General features: G+C 45.3%; 1 protein-coding gene across 1 annotated transcript in view; it reads right to left on the reverse strand.

Moving 5' to 3' along the window:
* The window catches only part of atrnl1a (attractin-like 1a), a 111,829-nt gene that overhangs the window by 73,311 nt on the left and 17,683 nt on the right, over positions 1 to 20,835 (reverse strand). The window contains exons 9-20 of the mRNA XM_061690662.1: positions 19,695 to 19,878; positions 17,678 to 17,832; positions 14,830 to 14,914; positions 13,329 to 13,540; positions 12,731 to 12,849; positions 11,609 to 11,725; positions 11,290 to 11,427; positions 8,152 to 8,334; positions 7,726 to 7,939; positions 6,521 to 6,712; positions 907 to 1,137; positions 700 to 837 (exon numbers count right to left, since the gene is read on the reverse strand). Of these exons, the coding sequence (XP_061546646.1) occupies positions 700 to 837; positions 907 to 1,137; positions 6,521 to 6,712; positions 7,726 to 7,939; positions 8,152 to 8,334; positions 11,290 to 11,427; positions 11,609 to 11,725; positions 12,731 to 12,849; positions 13,329 to 13,540; positions 14,830 to 14,914; positions 17,678 to 17,832; positions 19,695 to 19,878 (1,968 nt within the window). The remainder of the gene's footprint in view (positions 1 to 699; positions 838 to 906; positions 1,138 to 6,520; positions 6,713 to 7,725; positions 7,940 to 8,151; positions 8,335 to 11,289; positions 11,428 to 11,608; positions 11,726 to 12,730; positions 12,850 to 13,328; positions 13,541 to 14,829; positions 14,915 to 17,677; positions 17,833 to 19,694; positions 19,879 to 20,835) is intronic.

A 20,835-nucleotide genomic window follows, 5' to 3' on the forward strand; every position in this document is an offset into this window, starting at 1 on the left:
AACGATGATAAAAGAGGAAAATAGAGAAAACATGAAAGACACGAGAAAAGAAACATACAAAATGAATGAAACAACAGTAAAAACAATGTGGATCCACGAGCGTTCCAATACCCGATGCGTAAAGGGTTTTAACACCGTCGCTATTTGTTAGCCTATCTATGGTGTTATGCTTTGCTTGTTAGCATGAAGCTAAAGACATTTCCTGAGGCAAAACGGTGGTTGTTTTAAATACACAACATATAATGCTCGGTTTTATTTGTTTGTTTCTTTGTTTTTAGGTCTCCACTAGATCCACATGGAAAGTGTTCACAACTTTCAGTGTTGTCTTTCTGTAAAGTTTCCAGAAATGCACCGGTTTTATTTTAGTTGTAACTCGGAACACACAAACGGATAATCAGGCTGAGGTCGAGACGATCAAAGTCGGCAAAACCCGGACTGATTATCCTGCGGTTTTGTGGCGTGTTAAGAATCATTTTCCTTCCCCAATATGCTCAGAAAATATCAATGTTGAACCTGTGCAAAATGCAAGTGCACGTTTTGTCCCCTATTTTTAAAAATCAGTATGGGTGTACTCGGCCCAAATTGTCATTGTTGCACATTTTTGGACAATTGCAAGGCTACTTGGAGTCGAGAATTTGGCTTCGAGAGGATAAAAATGAGACTTTTTGGGAGCGAAAGCGAAGGATTTGTCAGACTTACCGCTGCATTTCCCTCCGTTGGTGGGGTCGCCATAGTAACCGGCCACGCAGTTCTGGCACTGCGTCCCGGCCGTCAAGTTCCCGCAGCGCTCGCAGACGCTTCCGTTCACGCACCCGCTGTGCCCGTTACACTGACAAGCTGTAGGATGCAAACATGGTCCGGATTCTGGTTCTGGGTCTGGATTTGAGGTTCAGGGCGTCCACTCACACGGGCACCGGAGGAAAGCCCAGTTGTAGCCTCTGTCGGCCGGACACAGGCCTTGATCCGGGACCGCGTAGCGGTCACGGGGTCCGGCCCGAGCGTGGGCGAGCCTCAGGGGTCCGCGGTAGGACCCTTCCACGCAGAAGCCGCGGCCCGTGTCGGTGGGGTCGCCGCACCAGCCGCACTCGGGCCGCTCCAGGCACTCGGCGCAAGTCCTCGCGCCAGAACAGTTCTGGGCTGAACGTGGAAGAAGAGAGGATGGATTCATTCGATTTCATGAATGACTTTGCATTGAAGCTCACTCACATAGTATTACAAGGAAAGAGAAAGGGGCTTGTCCAAGTGGGATGACGACCACAATTCGATTATGGGATGTCGTGTCGCACAGTTATGCCGACGTTCCACTTCGCTGAATAAATGGGTTCGGTTTGACTGTTAGGTATGTGAAACCTCAGCCCCCCGACCGAGCCAGTTTGACTTAGCAATGTGAAATGTGCTAGACTTGTCTATCATGAAAAGACCCACCAAAAAAAAAGTCTTAAGAAGCCGTTGGCTCATTTTGGCCATTTCCAGGTGTCCTTCAAAAACTAGCTCGTCCTAAAGTGTTGAGAAAATCCAGCCCCTGAAGCCAGTTTAACTTCGCAACATGAACGTCGGTAGATCCGTTTCTCATGAGTAGACTCACAAAAAAGCCTGAAGAAGCCATGCCTGAAAAGATGTCGGAAGTCTGCCGTTTTGCTTTGAGCGGCCATTTTGGGCTCTTTTTGGCCATTTCCAGGTGTCCTTCAAAAAAGACCTGGTCCTAGAGTGTTTAGAAAATCCAGCCCCTGAAGCCAGTTTAACTTCGCAACATGAACGTCGGTAGACCCATTTATCAGTAGACCCACAAAAAAGACACCGGAAGTCTGCCTTTTTTCACTCATTTCCTTGTGTCCTTCAAAGACAAACTCCTCCTACAAAGTTTGACAGACTGGAAGTCTGCCATTTTTATTTGAGACATCCATTTTGGATTCATTTCCAGGGTTCCTACAAAGACAAAAGTATCCTCGAGCTTAAATCTGACACTAAACTCGAGCCACGTGTCTGAGACAAAGGTATGACGCTACAATGAGAAACATTTGAGTTTGGGCCATAACGCGTTGGGCGCAGCACGGCAGCAAAGTTTGAGGACGCGTTACAAAACACAAACCTGGAGTAACTGCGCATCGTCCCCATAGCAGAAATGTATCGCGAGCCAATCCTGTTGCTCCAGTTTCTCAATTGATCGGTTAATTAAGACGACCGTCCCGAGACGTTTGCCCAAATGTTGCGTTTATGGTGGCGTAAAACGACGCGTTTGACGGCAAATCGCGCAACACGGTGAAGGAGGAAGCGGTCCGGCGTGCGTTAAAAGGCTCCCAGACGCATTAAAGTGAGCACATTGTGTCCATCAAATTCAATCTAAAAGGCTGCAGTGGAGCACAAACACAATCAGAGCCTCTGGAGATGTAATTTAGCGCCGCTAATATACTTGCACTCCCGTGTTCTCACCTTCTCCCTGACCCTCGGCGTTTAGAAAGAAATTGACTTTTCCTTTCCCCTCCCGGGTGTGCAGACAAACACATTTATATTCATAAAGTGGATGTGACATTAAGAAAAAGAGTGGGGGTAAAAAAAAAAAAAAATAATAATAATAATAATAATGAAATAAAATTTTTAAAAAAAAGACACTTTCTTTCAAGCCGCGTGGCATTCAACGACACTAAACGACAAAAGTGAAGAAGGGTTGCGAGTCGTTGGCCTCGAAGCTTCCGCGAAAACTTTCGTTCTTGTTGCCGAGACCAGACGACAACCCGCGTGAGGGGTTTCCTTCTATCCGGCCACACGCAAACTGACTTGAACGTATTATATTCATATCCGGGCTCGTCGACCGGTCTCAGCACGGGAGCCGTGTTTTCCCACGGTCGTCGATTCACGAACCAGTCAACACCGTAGCGGCACAAACTGTGCGTCGCCTCTGTAACGCAAAGGCATTTCATTGCGGGTGGAAAGTGGATTCCGAAGCACATTCTTGGAAAACTCAGCAAGAAGTTACAATTGAAGTTAGGCTCGGCAATGTAGGGTTCAGGTGCGCAACCGATCAGAAGCGGGTATCCTCGACAGACGGACCAGCCGAAGATTGAGGATTCCTTTTCTTCTTCCCATTTTTCCGAGGCCGTTCCCATGACGTTGTAGAATTGACAAACTTGGAACGCGATAAACCTCTAATCAAGTTTTCACGTGATCTATTTGTTTTAAATGTCATCCTGCAAAATCCTCCACTTGTATGCCGGCTCACGAGCGGTAATAATGTCAAATCAATCTAAAAGGATGCTTTTGACACGTTCGCACACTTCATTCTTCATTCCGTCAAATCTGCCGCATTTTGGATCGAACTTTAACTCCTCGCAAATCTTAACGTCTTTTCGCTTGTCCTGCTGCGTTTCGTCACCATTTGCTCTCATTCCGCAAAAACTTCAAGTTCTTCGCCCCTCGTGAGTTTCCGCTCGTCTTTTCGCTTCTTCTGAGAGGATCTTCAAATTCGGTTGGGATTCTACGCTCCGAGCGCGTATTTACTACTCGCGGATCACCTCAATAATAAATCAAGCGATCGGTTCATCATCAGCGCCGAGCGGCTGAGCGCCTTCTGATCGGCGATCTTCTGACCGAACATGAAGCGAACGGCGGCGCGAGGCTCGCCAAAGCCGCTTTGAATGTCGCTTATGATGTCGACACGCAAACGACACGCCGGCAATCCCGAATTCAAAAATGCTCAGAGAGAATTTGGAAGTTGATCCACGTGGACTGGAAAAAGGGTTTCCATGTGGCATCCGCTTCGTGAGCAACTCGGGTTGCGGGTTCCAATACGGCCGCCACTTTTTAGACGGAAGTGCAATAACGTGAGCAAGAACTGCGCCATATTACCGCTCAATGTAAATAATAGCATCACTTTTATACCATAATATGTTCGTTCACGCTCCCAAATGTGAACAATTGTTTGTTCTGTAAATAAGTGTCTCGATAATTGTGTGCTTATATTTCCTTTTTGGATTTATTTATTTATTTATTTATTTTTTTCACCTCAGTGCTGCAAATTGTGAGATGCCCAACTGATTTTCATTGTCCTTGTGACAATAAAGTTCTATTCAATTCTTTATGCTGCATCACCTGCTTTTAAGTCCGTCATGTCAAATATCAAATTTAGATGAACCTTTTTTTTGGGGTTTTTAAATGACTGCACATGGCATGCATGTGTTTGTATTCGCATTTTACAAAATGTTCCTAAAAAGAGGCGAGGTTTTTGAACCGCACAACGAAAGGATGCGACAGGCGAGCAGTTCCGCCGCAAATATCCTCAAAGAAGATTCCCGCAGGCGTCGCGGGCGTGACGACAGGAAGCACCTTCTCATGAGACGTTTCCCGTGTTATCTTTTAATGTCGTTTGTTCGCGGCTATTTTTAAGAGCGCTTCGCTTATCGGACTCGATCTGCGTCGCGCTTGAGGAGCGATCCGATCAACGCGTGAGATTGCAAACGACGCCGGGCGCTCGCGGCCCGATGAGATGAGCCGCCGGAGCTAACGGGCGTCATTACAAGCGCTTTTCACACGGAACCCGCCACCGCAGCCGCTCTGGGTGAAACATATGGATAAATCTGACTTTCTTCACACAATATATTTCTCAAAAGACAAGGCCCCAAAAAATTCTGACTTTATGGAACCCCCCAAAATAATATTATTAAATAAATAATATTTCTGGGAGAAAAAAATAATTTCTTGAAAAATAAGAGACTTTTTAAACGACAAATCTGACTTTCTTCACAAATTACAATATATTTCTCGAAAAATAAGACTCAAATAAAACTACAATCTGACGTTTTTCTTGACAATACATATTTTGGGAGAAATAAGAAAACAAAAAGACAAAAACAGACTTCTTTCTTCATCAAAAGCAATATTTTTCTTGAAAAAGGAGACAAAAACAATCTGACATTCATTTCGCTAAATCACACCGAGTCCAAGTCAATACCACACTGAACATGGACAAGAAGCGTTTGTGGGGTGTCCTGCGAGTTCCCAACCGCCAAGCAACAGCAACATTTTCCACTTCCGTTCTTCCATCACTGTCTCAACCCGGCTTTTGTTTTATTTCTTCAAACCCAGCGATTTGCCTCAGTTGTGGAACACGAACGTCATTATCATAACGCGTCGTAGCGGTGAGTCCGTCGCACACGATGTGCCGTATGCCTTTGCTGCATATTTTTGCATTGGAAGCGGCAGCGTAACGTAACGGGACAAACGCCTCCCACGCGCCTTCTGTCAACAACGCAACAGAATAGACAACTGCAAAAACTTATTTAAAGGGGACACATCATGGAAAATAGACATTGGAATGTCCTGTATACAAATAGTTGGGTCTCTGGAGCTATGTCTATCACTGAAAATGGTTCTATGAGTGAGCTACTCTGTACTTTTGCCCACTGTGATGTCATAGCAGGGCAAATTTGGCTTTGGCTGCATCTTCGGGCATCTGAGCACACACACCAAAAAAAATTTATATGGGAGTAGTTCAGCGAATCGCTGGTCATAGGTTCCACGGACAAAAAAAACACCAGTAGGTGAACTTGCGAATAGTGACGCATGATTATCATAATCATAATGATAATATATTTTTTTAAAAGACTTTTCTTGACAAAGTACAACTTAGCTCCTGAAAATAAAACTCTCTATGAAAAAAAGTTAAAAAATGGAAAAAAAATAAAATAAAAAAAGAAATCCGACATTTTAAAATGTAATTTTTTTTCTTGACACAATAGAACTCCTTTCACCAAAAGTAAGAATTATAATTTTCTTTCACAGTTATAAAAAAACAAATCCTAAAAAGACAAACTAAGTAAAAGAAGAATACAAATTCTTTCCTATAAAAAAGAGACTTTTTTCAAAAGAATTTTTTAATGAATATATAGTATTACAATGTATTTCTAGGAAATGACATTTTAAAAAACAAAATACGTTTTTCCACAAAACACTGACATTTGTATCTCCCAAAATATTTGTTTTACTGAAAAATATTTAAAAACCACAATTCACATTAAAAAAACAATTTTCTTGACAAAAGACAACATTTTTTAACAAAGCATAACTTTTTTTATGAAAAATTGCTTTTCTTGACTTTTCCTTTTTACAAACTGATACAACTTTTTTCATGAAGAAATCTACTCTTAACAACATTTAAAAAACGACTTCTTTCTCGAAAAAAAATCCGACCTTTATTTCCCCCGACACAAATTTGTATTTTTTTTACAAAAAAAAAAAAAAGTCTCCGTTTTTTTTAAGTTTTATTTATTATTATTATTTTTTAATAAGAATTTAGTCTTTTAGGTGGGGTTAGGTTCTTCAGAAACAAACACAAATAGAGGAAGTTGCGAATAGTGGACTGCGAAGATGCTGGAGATTACGGTTGATCCCTGGGCTAATTTGATGAACCCATACCACACACACTCCATCAAGGCACCTGGGAACTGTTTTAAATTGCGGGGGGGGGGGGGGGGGGGGGGGCACAATATATCCACTTTTAGACGGCAAAATAAGTCGAATAGCTCACCAGCGCAGTCCTGAGTCTGCCACTCGAGACACTGTCCGAAGGGGAAGGAGACGACGTAGGCCGACGAGTCGACGCAGCGCTGAGTGCTCCTGCACCACATGCACTCTGTGGCCCGACTGGTGCAGTTGGCGCAGCTGGTGCGCAGGGCACACGGGGTCTTGCAGGGACGCGGACCGGGGCCCTGGGGACTCCCTGGGGGGTGGGGGAAAAACACAGAAAGTTATGTTGGGATCAGCATTCAGCCTATAGAAATAAAGCAAATCCCCACCAACTCACAATAAAGCGTTTGGGGGGAAAAAAGACATTTGACCAAATTCAACTAAAAATAAGACATTTTTTACAAAATATTTAAGCAAAACATTTTCTTTTCAAATCTGACTTTATTATTTTTTTTTTTTTACAAAACAACATTTAAAATAGCAATTTTCCCCACAAAAAGAATCTGACTTTTTCTAAAAATCTTACTTTATTTTTTTTTTTTTAAAAAGACTTCCATCCATTTTCTGTACCGCTTCATCCTCACGCGGGTTGCGGGCGTTTTTCAAGGGGGGGGGGGGGGGGGGAGGAAAAAAAAAAAAAAAATCTGACTTTTTTCTAGACAAAACTTATTTTGGGAAAAATAAGACCCTTCTTAGGATACAAAATGCAACCTTCAACAACAAAAAAATATGCTTTTGTTGTTGACAAACTAAAGCATAGATTTAAATAAAGACTATATATTGAATCAAGACTATTTAAGTAAGACTATTTTCGCATAATAAAATCTCCTTCCAGCACGCCCGCGACCCTAGGAGGCGAAGCGCTACGGAAAATGGATGGATGGAAGACAGTTCTTGAAAAATAAGAAAATACATTTCATTTAAAAAAGAAACCCAAAAAAAATGTTTTTTTCTGAACAAATCACAACACATTTCTAAAAATATTTAATGTTTTCATATGAAAACAAGAAAAATAAGAAACCGTTTCGCAAAAAGACTTTCAATTTAAAAATGTACTTTGTCTTGACAAAATAACATTTGCTGAAAAATAAGACATTCATGTAAAAAAAAAAAAGAACTTTTCTGGAGCTAATACAAGATCAAATATAGATAAAATGAGACCGTTAACCGAAAAAAAACCATAATCTGACATTTTCCATATTGAACCTTAGGTTGAAAGCTAACAGATCGTAGCTATTGGCGCCAATCGCTAGGCTTCGGACTCACCGGCGTCTTTTTGGCAGACGAGTCCGGCGGCGGCGGCGGTGCAGGCGTTGGCCTTCAGCCCTGGCGTCTGCGCCGGCCGCAGGTAAGCGCAGAAGCCCGAGTCGCTGGGTTCTCCCGGCAGCCAGCGCAGGGCGCCGTCGGAGAAGGCCGAGCCGTCCTCCCAGCCCCAGTACGACACGTTGATCTTCCTCAGGCCCACCCAGGGCGACAAAGGCTGCGGACGGGGACGCGTGCGGACGCATTAACAGCAGCGCGACCCAATTACCCAAAAAGACTTCACTAGACAACGGCAAATTGCCGAGGTCGTGCGTTTGGTCATTGGATGCGGCAACCCGTCCCTTGTTGGTCTACGTGTGCCCTGCCATCGGCGGGACGTACGGCGCCTCTCCGAGCATTATGGGAAACGTCCAGGCGGCCCAGTCTGACCTGTGCTTGCGCGCGGTACTTGTCGAGCTCCTCCATGACGAAGGCCACGTGCCGGTCGCCGCGTAAGGAGGCGACGTTCCCTCCGAGGTTCTTGCAGTAATGCCGAGCGTCGTCGAAAGTGGCCCGGCTGCCGTTGAGCCGCAGGCACGCCTCGCCCACGTGATGCCAGCCTTCGCCGCACGGCTCACCTGCGTCGCGCATTGACGGCTCGTTATGGAAATCACAATTTTCACATTCGAATGAAAAGGAATCAAAGTACTACGCATTTTATTCTGACAAGAACTGAAATGCTTTTGCTTGCTTCCGCTGCCGTTTCGACTCGGTACGCGTTATAGCTTCGCCGAGATCTCCTACAGTTTGTTTAAAAAAAAATTATAATTAAAAAAAAAAAAAAAAACAGCTCTCAGCTGAAGGAGGCTTGCGTTTTAGCCAACGATGGATGCGGAAAAGGAGCCATCGCTGGAGAAGGCGACCGCGGCACGGCGGCAGTTTTAATCGGAGAACGTTGCGGGAAGCTAGAGCGGCTAGATAGCCAGCAAGCTAAGCAGCGGCGGGCTAGCTGCAAAGGCGGCAGCTCGGTCCGGTCCGCAAGGATTCACGGCACCGAGGAGCGAAGAGCGCAGATCCGGGATTCGACCTGTGGCCAAGCTACGGCGAGGGATCTTGGTTAAAGTAAGCCATTTTAAAGTAAAACGAAAACCGTTTCTGTATGGAGACACAGGAGCTCCAATGCATCAGTCAAAACGTGCCAGCATATTCTCTTATTGGTTCAAATTGGATTTTTCATTTCTTGGACTATGATTTTGCAATAGTACAAAGGCGTAGCAACTGCGGTGTGATTCGCACAATACGAATAGCGATTGGATTTTAGCACGAGCGGATAGATGGATGGGCACATAATATTTTACAGCTTGACCTCCGTGACAAAGCATTTGCGGTGTATAGCGTTTGCCAGCTCATTAGAAGGATTTTAGAGGCTGCAGTCATTTTGATTCACGCAGCTTCAATTAGCTTAACAGTACAAATGTCGAGTTTCCCGTGTCGGCGGACTTTCCGGATACGATCCACACGGGAGCGCGAGAAAGTCAATTTCATCTGTAAAACACATCAAAGCTCGCCTTGCTCTAATTGTTCCGGATCGCTCGGCTTTTTGCGCAAGCGGTTTAATTAGCCCGGCTCGTTTAGTCTGGCCCGTGGTAGCGATTACGCTCGCGGGCCCGGAAACAGCTCGGGAAAAAATACCCGCTCGGCTTCTTTGTTTTTCCGGACCGACGACCGTGAGGAATGAGACCGAGGGAAGCGGGAAAATCAGGAAGAGGGAAGACAAACAAAAGGCGGGGATTGGGGTTACGGCGCCGTAAGCGGCGATAAACATGTCTGCTGGTTTACGGTCAATGTTCGGAACGTAACCGGAAAGAGGTCGTTACCGTGGGGATGACATAAACAACTGCATGCAAAGGGGGGACGCTTAATTGCAGATGATTTAATTCTCTTACTATTTTGATTGTGTTGCCATCGCTGTTGGATTGACAGGATGAGAATTTCAGCCTGTGATATCCAACAGACTTTTTTCAATCGAACATTTTCCCTTGACAAAATAGAACTTTAAAAAAAATAAGTATTAGAGAAAAAAATGACCTTGACAAAACTTTTTTTTTTTTTTTTAAATCACAAAAGACTTTCTTTTTTCCCCCCCAGCGGCACGGTGTACGACTGGTTAGCACATCCGCCTCACAGTTCTGAGGTTGCGGGTTCCAATCCGGCCCCGCCCGTGTGGAGTTTGCATGTTCTCCCCGTGCCTGTGTGGCTTTTCTCCGGGCGCTCCGCTTTCCTCCCACATCCCAAAAACATGCGCGCTAGGTTCATTGACAACTCTAAACCGCCCGGAGGTGTGAATGCTAGCTGCGAGCTTGCGTTTTTATAGATAGCCACTTCCTCTTTTTTCTTGTTCCCATTGCCATTGGCTCGATAGGACTTCCATCCTGATCTTCTATCGAGGCGCTTTTTGTAAACTACAGACGCACTGAGTGAAGACGTAGTATGCTACGCTAGTGCCTCATGCTAGCTGCTAGCTGGCTTTTTGCTACTTCTCGTTTGTTTTGTTCCATTTCCGACGACTTGATAGATGAGCTATCCCCCCCAAAAAAGGGCTTGATTTGCATCATTTGTGACTTTTGTCATGGATTTGTGACAAATTATTCCATATACAATTGATCTCAATGGGAAATTTTGTTGGGAAAGTTCAAGGCGCGCACACACACACACACACACACACACACACACACACACACACACTTGTTTGTTCTCGTGCTGCCATTTGCACAACACGCCGTCAACACTTCCTGCTGGCCTACTTCCTTCCTCCTTGAATGTATGCTAATCCCTGCCTGTGCGGCGTGCGTGTAAGCTTATTTTTAAACCGCATTACACAAGCCTGTGTCCACTGTATGTCGAACACAACAACACAACACGGCTGGAGGATGAGGATGAGGATGTCGGCGAGGAAGACTGCAGGCCGCTCACTTAACATGCTTGTCGGCCTTTGAATTTGCACGCATGGCTTTTTTTTCCTCGTCCTTCGCCGTGTTGATGAAGTTCCTCAAAAGTGCTTTAATTTTCCTGCGTAACTACCAGTCACTTGAATCAGCAAAAAAAATATATATATATATATTCCTGCCGAGATTTAGACTCACTGGACAAAAGCCCATATAAATACATCTGTTTAAAAAAAATAATAATAATAAGAATTGCTCAACACTGTCAGAAAGGTATTCATTAATTTAACAATATTCTTATTATTGTCGTAAAATCCATATTAAGACATTGCTTCATTGCATTCACAGCTCGTTACGACGGACATCTGAGTGATTTTCCGATTCTGCTGCGACCCGATCTGCTGCAATCTATTTTGACTACGTTGCTCAATGATTTATAAACACAACTTGTTTACAGAAAGATAAGAGCGATTTCGCTTTCCGTTTGTACAGCAACCCGTTTAAGCCGAAAACTACTAGAAGGTCTATTTGTCAGATATAATATCGAAATCTTTGAACCGGTGCTCTGTATGATGTGGCCAACATTACGGTTAACACTGATACGGATTCAAAATAGAAGTTTCAAAACAAGAAGGCGGGGCACCTCACCGGGTCGCCCTCGACACTGCTGTTGTTGCGCCTCCCACCGGCAGTCGGCGTTAAGGCCGCAGCTCCTGCAGTCGGTCAGTCGCAAACATTCCTGCTCGGAAGGCCGTTCGCAACCGGACGCCTCCGTCAGCGCCTTCAACCGGAAAAAGTATGTACAGTATACGCCGCTACTTTGACTTACTGTATGACTTTCATTTGTTTGCGTGACCGAGCTCATTTCAATTTACTAGCTACTATATAAAACGATAACATCGATCGTCAGCCTCAGGCACGCAGCCCGACCAGGCCGTCGGGAGCTAACAAACGATACTCACATGTCCCTTCCTGCGGGCGCCGTGCTTCCAAAAGCTCAGCTGTTGCTCGGACAACATGGACGGACGTGACGGCAGAGAACGAGCGCCACCATGCTGATGGGCTAACTCCAGAGATGGCTACATGCGCACGCACACACACGTACAAAAACACACGGGAGAGGGAATAGAAGACATGAAAAATGTATCAAATGTATGCAGATGTAAGTACATATCGTATCGTGGATTTTCAGCTTTTTGGGTCATTACAGTTCTCTTGCATTGGGGAAAAGTGGGGCTGTGCCCCACCAGAGCAAGCAACAGAGCTGGTGGTGGGGGGGGGGGGGGGGGAAACATTGGTTTGAAACTAGGAGAAACCCATTTTCATGGTTTGGGTTGTTACAGTCCACTTGCATTGGGGCCAAGTGGGGCAGTGCCCCGCTAGCGCCAGCAGATAGAGCAGTCGTCAAGAAAACAAGCTCGATGTGGAACTTTGTAGAGGGGTGTCACATGGACCAAGGAAGATGTCAGAGTTTGGTGCGAATTCACAAAACGTTGCGTAGTGAGGAATTGATTTTCACTTTTTTAGGTCACTACAGCCAACTTGCATCTGGGCCAAGTTGGGTCGTGCCCCACCAGAGCCAGCAGATGGCGGTGTGTTGCTGAAAAAAGGCTCAGTGTGAAACTTTATACTGGTCATAGCTGTCACAGGGGCACAGATGGATGCACTTATTTTCATTCTTTCGGTCATTGCAGTCCACTTGCATTGGGGCCAAGTGGGGCGGTGCCCCACCACATCCAGCAGACCAAGCTGCCGGCAAAAGGGGTGTCGCATGGACCAAAGAAGAAGAGTTTTCTGTGGATCCAGATGAAGGCGCAAAAAGGAGGAATATATTTTCACTTTTCATTTGTCGTAGCACCGGGGCCGGGTGGCTTGCCTGACGACACTTTACCGCCACCTTTAGGCCTGGAGGGGACCAGCATCGCCTGGTCATGATTTGTCAATCGGATGGCTATTTTAGATCGTTTCGAGGTCCGCGCTTCGTTAATATTTGTAAGCACGTGGATACGGGTATGGATTTTTTTTTTCCTCCGTGTGTCAAAAGCGTCGTGGCCTCTACGGTTGAGTAAAGAGCGCGTCCTTACCACGGTGCAGTTGCTGGAGACGGAGATGCACTTCCTGTCCTCGCACCACCGGCAGCCGCGAGTGTTGGCCGTGCAGCTGGCGCAATCGGAAAAGGGGAAACACTGTTCGTCAGTACTGTCTGGAACAAGGCCGGAAAAGGAAAAAAGGAAGAAAATACATGAAAATGTTTTGTTTGAACAGCAGCCCGTTTGGGCACCAAACTCGCCGGGCCTGACTTAAGGGCATACTGAAATAAATCCACAATGCCTCCATTGTTTCAAGCTGCAGCGAGGACCAACGCAACCTTGTTTATGCAAGCATTCGTGCAAGATTTGGAGTTTTTGCAGTGTGCTCTCGTGTAAAAGAATGTAAAAGACATGTCGATGTTCTCCACCGCCAGAAAAACAGAAAACCTGCGAGACGCACAGAAGCTCCAGCACGAACATCAGTCAGATCACAGAGGGCACTAATGACTTCAAAATGAGATAATTGCAGCAGCGTTGACCTCCCGCTCTCCTCATTAACGTATGCAAACAAGCATCAAAAAAGCCAAATTGCTTGGATTACTCTGTGCTCGCGTGCCAAACCGCCACGCGCGTCGATGATTTCAAGACGCACCGGGTCGACGAGGGCAGAACCGGGCGGGCGGGGGGAGGTCGGATTGCGTCGGTTCCCACGGGACGCAGGCGCCGTCCAGCCAGCGGCAGCGCAGGCCCGGCCCGGCGGCGGCGCACGGCGCCGGCGCGGAGAAAGCCCGGCAAGACGCGGGCGTGTAGACCAGCACGTCGTTCAGGAGGAGACCGGAGAAGCCGCCGAAGACCAACATGGAGCTGAAACGACAGAATCCAATTGGACAGGAAAGTGAATGGACTTGGAACATTTCCCTGAGGAGCGCCACTCTGCTTTGATTTCCATGCGCCTCAGGGATCATCATCAAGTCAAATCAAGTGCAGCTGGTGACGTGGCCAAAGGTCCCATCCGACTGAGGGAATGCGAGTTCCTCCGACAACACCGCAGCGCGCCTCGACGTAAGCCGCGGCGCGCTGTCCGACTGGTGGCCCGGGGGCCAGACACGGCCCGCCACCTCATTTTATGTGGCCCGCGAGAGTGGGCGTCGACTTTGGGTTTCTTGGCAAAATACCGAGATTCCAAATTGGCTTCACTTTTAAAAATATCGAGATATTGCAAGCATTTTTGGGTGACCAACCGCACTTTTAAAATAAAATGGATTTATACTGCAGTGGAACAGACCGTTTTTACTGGCTTTTGATTTTAAAAGTAATTTATAATACGAGGCAGTCGTACATTCATATGGGTTCGTATCCGACTGGAACCGCAACTGCGATGTGGCCCGTGACAAAAACGACTTTGACTCGCATTCTGTTACGCACCAAATGAAAATATGTTTTCAATGTAACTTCAGTTAGCCGTATTTGTGTTCGTTTCTTCCGTTTTACGAAATATTTGTTTTGAGTATTTCTGAATTTGTAAACAGCTCCCACGCCCCGCATACATCTGATCATTTATGATAATAGATCACATTGATCAAAATTATGACTACTGTAAAATATGCCATTGAAAAGCACTGAAAAGACCCGTTTTGGGCACACATTTATCCTCAACAAATGTGATCCTTGACTGTGTGTTCAGACGACGTCATTTTGACACTTGTCCACCATTTTCCCGTTGAAAGCACGCAGCAGAACATCACACGGTTTGCAAAATTTCTGCAAGTGGGTCACCACTGATGCCGGACAAATGGAGTGCAAAGTCAATTCAAGCAAAGCGGAAAGTCAAATCATCAAACGTAAAGCGTTAAACTCCCCACAAACATGTTCATATGTGCGATGTACCTAATACAATTCCAATTTCATTTGCGTTTCTGGGCTCTTTGTTCTCTCAACCTCATGGATTAAGAAGCGTGTCCACATATTTTTTATCTGTATGTAAATCGGCAAACTATTCCAAGTTTTTTTGGGGGGGCCACAAATGAGAGCACAGAAGGTCAAATAAAACCTGCTTCATGTGAAAAGTATGAAAACAGCGAGGTTCAGGTGGAAAGTGAAGGCGGGGGGGGGGAATTGCAGAGTGAAGAATAGCAAGGCAAAACTTGTCTGACCCGTTGCTGACGACGGCCGAGTGTCCGAACCGGTTGACGTCGGCGTGCAGTTCCGGCGCTGGGAGGACGCTCCACTCGTCGCAAGCTGAACGACGACAACACAAGCGCAAATATGCTTCTTCATTCAATTCGTGGAGAAAAGACACACAGGCGGGAGGATTTCATTTGGATTCGATGACTATTGCAAATAATTACACCTAAATGATTACAAAGTTGTTCGTGAATCATTTATTATTAGCTAAAACATCACAATAACCCTAATATTACCTCAATCTATTTGAAAAACTAAATTCATTTCCATTATTTTATTTATTAAATAGATTTTTTGATTCGACAAATTAACTCGTTCAATCATTTATCTTTTAATATATTTCTAGATTTTAAAATAAACTAATTGTAATGATGAGTTTATTTTTAATTATTAGACTTTTAGATTTACAAAAATACAATTATTTTAATCAAGTTTTTAAAAAATGATTAATTTATTAAATGCACTTAAATTAAAAGAACTCATTTGAGTAATTGAGTTATTTTTTGAATAGATTTTATTTAATAATAGATTATTCATCAATAATATTACTCCGTAATAATTTCCATCTCCTAAATGTCATTATTTGCAATTAAAAAATGAATCAAATTCAATTAATAAGTCATGTATACATTGTATATATGCATCAATTAATGAACAAAAACTCTAACACTATTATGATATTGTCTTGTCTCATCTGAGGATGAAGGAGCCAGGTGATTTAAATATTGAAATCATTGTTTTCATTTGGATTCAATGAAATAAAATACACTGAAGGATTATTAATAACGTTATTTTATCATTTAAAATTCAATACAAAATATTAATTTCATTATTGATTTTTATATTTATTATTATTTTATTTTTTACTAATTTAATATTATAACTTAACTCATTTCTATGAAGTATTACAGGTTCATCAGAGTTCCGTGACGGCGCCAATCGTAAGTGAGCTTCATTCTCTTTCCATACAAGATCTCGTGTGTCCCTAATCAAGTGTCCGCTGAGTGTCTGCTTTCCAATTGACCAATCAGCTGCTTCGAAATACACGACGTCACCATTTTGGCACCAGTGGCACAACAGCGCCACCCGCAGGAGGAATCATCACAACAACAACACTGTGTGTTAGTTTGTCTCATCCCAAAAATATATTGCATTCTCACACACACACACACACACACACACACACACACACACACACACACACACGAGTATATCGAGATTTTAATTTCCTCCCGGGATATGAGCAGCGCGTGTTTTAATAATGCATGCTGGGACGGTGAGTCCAGATAGAAGCAGGCCAGCGTGCCGGCTGATTGGCGGTTCGATCTGATCCGCGCTAATAGAGGCCCTGATGGGGGGAGGTGCAGGGGTGTAGGTGGGGAGGGGGGTGGGGGGGCGCTGGTGGGGCGGTGTGGGGGTTGTCTTGTCTCGTCAGAGGATGAAGTATATTCACGCGCCGTCTTCCAAATGAGCTCTCACTTCCAGACGGCCAGGGTGGCCTTTTTAATCAAAAGCTACGCCAAATCTAATTAGAATATGTGGGCGGGGCTGGGGGAGGGGGGGGGGCTGCGGAAGAGGGGGAATTACGTTGAAAGGAAGCGAGGCGAACACTGAACGTTTCCACGCGGGATTGCTGCTGACAAACTACAATACGGTAAAGTCATAGTGGTACTCGAGATATCGGTTATCGATCGTGTCGATCATTTCATTGTTCAAATCTGATTTGATTCCATCGCTTCATTCAAAAACAAGAAATGCTTTCAAGTTGACGGATTGAACGCAAAACAGCAGAGCAACAAACGAGATGACAAAACTCACCGGCGTAGATTCTTTCTCCTCTGCCGAGAACGACTAACATCATTGCAGCTGATGGAGTCACCGAGGTCCCGGTGACTGTTCTTCCTTTTTCTATCTGACCGCATTTTACTGCCCCCCGGCGGCCGAGGCGGGCGCAGCAGAAGGAGCGGCACAACGAATCCACGCATGAAATGAGTACTTCTCAACTGGCGTCACCGTCCGACCCGCATTTGCCTTTTGTTGCAAAGTCGCCGCCCGCCACACCTTTGTAGAAGTTAAGAACGACGAAGAACTGGTTTTCCAACGGCCAGTTTCAATTGAGTTTGGCGTACCACCAAAAAGCTCGCCTTGGCAAGGGAGACGACGCGATAAAGCGGCAAGGGGACGATCAAGGGACGTCGGGAGTGACAATAAAGACAACAACAACAACAACAACGGCACACGGGCGACTAAAAGCTGAAGAAAAAGCAATAAAGCTTTTGTGCGGCCTTAATGAAGTTGCGAGCCAGCAACTTGTTTTTGGTTTTTTTTTTTGCGCCGTCAACAAACGTTCCGTTTTATGCGCCCCTCGGTGCCGCAATATCCCCCCCGTTTTTATGAATATGATCATTTATTCATTAGCGCTCGTATCTGCACATCTCGACACCGTTCCGCAGCGACGCGGGACGCGACCACACTTGTGCGAAAGGGGGTTCCGCGTTGCGGCGTTAAACGGCCGACGCCCGCTTTGTGTCGAAAGCGATTGTCACTCCAAATAGTGATGATCCAGATCTCCTCTGCCAACCTTTGGTGAAACTCTATGTGAACGCAACTAAGGACTAGTGGCTTTCAATTGAGTATTTGGGGATTTGTCCACCAGATGGAGCCATTCCCCACCCCCCACCCCCCATTCAAAGCACGCAGCAACACCATTTACTGTTTTCTGCCTCAGTACTAAAATGATAAAAGTGTGTCGCCACTAATATTGCATCGTTGTGTGTGTGTGTGTGTGTGCGTGCGTGCGTGTGCGTGCGTGCGTACCTATATCGTAGGCCAGGAAGTCAGCAGAGAAGCATTTGGCGCCGTTGCTGAGCGCCGTGTCGTTGTGCGTGTTTCCCCCGAACACCAGCAGGGCGCCACCCAGCAACACGGCGGAGTGCAGCGACCTCGCCAGGCCGCTTTCACGCAGTATCAACCTACGCGCGCGCGCACACACACACGGGAGAAGGTTAATACGAGTGCGTGTGTGTCGGCTCGGCGGTGCCATCTTACTGATGGCGTCTGTCTGGAAGCATTTCCTCCCGTGGTGGTCGCCCCCAAGCCCCTTGCCAACTGTTCGTCGGCAGCACGCACGCACACATGCACAATTATCACCACGCACACTCAACTGGAACCCGGCCGGAGGTCTCGGTCCGCTACGCGACCCGCCACCGGCTGCGGCGCCTTCATTAAGTGAGATAAATGTGAGCTTCCGCCCCTAACGACGTGTCAGCACAAAGTTCTTAAAGACTCGCTTACCCCTAGAAACAAAAACATCGGAATTATGATTATGATTATTGTTATTACGGTAACACTATGACTGCACAGATTTTCGGGAATAATCGGGTTGCCAAAGTGGCGTAAAACTGCGAGACATCAGACAAGTGTCAAAGGATTTTCTTGGATTGGAATGCTTTGCTTTTTCTTTGGCTTTTTTTTAAGCCGAACTGGCCACAAAAAGATGGCGATCATTGCAAAGTAACAAAATACGTCCCCGCCCTTCTTTGCTCACGAAGACGAAGAAGCAGATTTTAAAATGATAGCTTTCCCAATGGAGTTTTGCCGTGTTTCGCAACAATTCACACTGATGAAGACCAAATGAAATATTTTGCTTTTTCTTTTTTTTTTTTTTTTTTGCAGCCGAACTGGTCGCACAAAGATGCAGAACGCAGCCAGAGTGAGAAACCACATGTCCGCTTTTCGTTCTTCAACACGACAAGGACGCAGTTTTTAAAATGATTTTTTTTTTTCCCCCTCATGGAGTTTTGCTGTGCTCGCGACAATCAATATGTGTTCCCGCTGATTCAAATCAAAGAAAAAAAATGGAGCCTAACTGGCCGCAAAAATGTTGAGCGGCGGGAAGCAACTTAGAATGTGCTCACTCTGTTTTCTCCGATATGACAAAGAAGTAGCTTTTAAAATAGGGTTAAAACTCCATTTTCCAAATGGAGTTCCCATGAAAAAATGAGTGCACAAACCTGGCTGCCAACAATCCCCCCCCCCCCCCCCCCAAAAAAAAATAAATAAATAATAATAATTTTCCAAAAACACTCGCCACAAGAATATCATGACTTCCCACTTTGTTCATTTACATGTCACAAAGTGCAAAACAAATGCCAGACTAGGGAATTTCAAACATCCCGACAAACACGTGACGCCAACTTCCCGCGGTGAAAGTGAAACCCGTGTGCGCGCTTTTTTTGCGTGCATGTGCGCGTGTACGCTCCAGAGGTGAGGCCCGCACATCTCACATTAAAAAGATTTTTGAAGTATGTTGGAAAATAAAATGTCTCCGTTAATATGCTCAAAAGAGTCAAAACAAAATCATATTTCTTTATCATAATTTCATTTGTATGAAATCACTTTTAAAGGTAACAATTTGTAAATGAAAATGTCATATATGAAAGCCTTTTTTTTCATAAAATTCCAAATATGTATTTTTGGTATTTTTCTCGATACTATTTTCCAAACTGCATAGCAAAGATTTTTGAGGAACTATGTTTCATGATCATCACTGTTTTTAGTGGTTTTTCAAAATGAATCGCAAAATTCTTGTGAATCATTTTGAAATAACCACAAATGATGCATTTGTTTTCAAATTGTTACAAGGTGAAAAAAACTTCTTTTGACAATTAGAATAATTCATTTATATTCCAATTCACAGGCACGAATAATATTTGAAAATATGTCTCATATTTCCGATGACTTAGTCATTTATAGCTGTTATTCCCGGGCTACCACAAGGACTGAAGAAGGCAAACCAAGTAAGATTTGTCGGCGTCGCGGGGCCGCGTCTCACCATGTCCTGGACGCGACGTGGTAGCGGTACAAGTGGTCCACCAGGCCGTGCTTGCCGTTTCCCAGCGCCTTGTAGCCGCCGTGCACGAAGACGGCGCCGCCGGCCCGGTGGTACGCGCTGCTGTGGCCGTGACCGCCGCGCACGGCCGCGCCGCCCGCCGACACCGTCCGCCACGCGTTGGACCCTCCGAACACACAAACGCAAACACTTGGAGACAAAATGGACGACGCCCACGTCAACCGCTTAGCCCGACATTATCATCAGGAGCTAATGCTGATCCGTGCGAACACCGTAGCTCCGCTTACCTTTGGGCTTTAACATACGAGCGTTTCAGCCACTTTTTTTTCTCGGTCCAGCCCAGCTGCCAAGTCACTGGCCGCGACGCTCATGATGAGGGCGGCGATTATGTTAATTAGTCCGACTGTTGCGTGACAGCGGTCTCGCTTACAGACACATTTCGGAATTAGCCAGATGACTAAATCCGGGATTCCCGAACAGCGCAGACGGAAATGATCCAATTTCGCTTCCTAGGTCCCAAAAGGAGTCTCTATTTACGACAAATAATTTTGCGACATCGAGTGAGCGACAAGGAGAACAATTCAATGCCCTTCCACCAGATGGCAGAAGCTACTAAACTAACCGGCGTGTTTCTGGACGCGCTATGATCGGTTATTCGCCGATTCACAAAGCCCTAACTCAAAGAGCGACAAACTAATCGACGCCACAGCACGAAACGTTACGGGTTTCCCGTAGATGCCGCAAAACACGACTTTGGTCTCAATGAAGCTTCCCAACTCACTTGAACACAGTTTGAGTTTGTCAGCAAATAGCGGAGGACAGGTTCCCAAAAACTACCCGCAAATAAAATGAATTTGAGGGCTCACTCAATCTGATTTGTGTTTGATTTATTTAGTTATAAAAACTGGCTCGATAAACATTGGAAAACAAATCAATTTTCCCCGTTATGTCACCTTTACATAAAGAAAAGCGTATTGAATTCAACTTGAGAGATGAAAATTAAAAGAAGGATAAAGTGACGACTCAGCGAAGGGGGAAAAGAAAAAAAGGTCAACGCCGCCGATTCCACTCCCGCGACTAATTGACGCTGGCTGGAGGATAACTGGGGGGGGGGGGGGTGAGA

This window comes from Phycodurus eques, chromosome 11 (assembly GCF_024500275.1).
Source record: "Phycodurus eques isolate BA_2022a chromosome 11, UOR_Pequ_1.1, whole genome shotgun sequence".
NCBI lineage: Eukaryota > Metazoa > Chordata > Actinopteri > Syngnathiformes > Syngnathidae > Phycodurus > Phycodurus eques.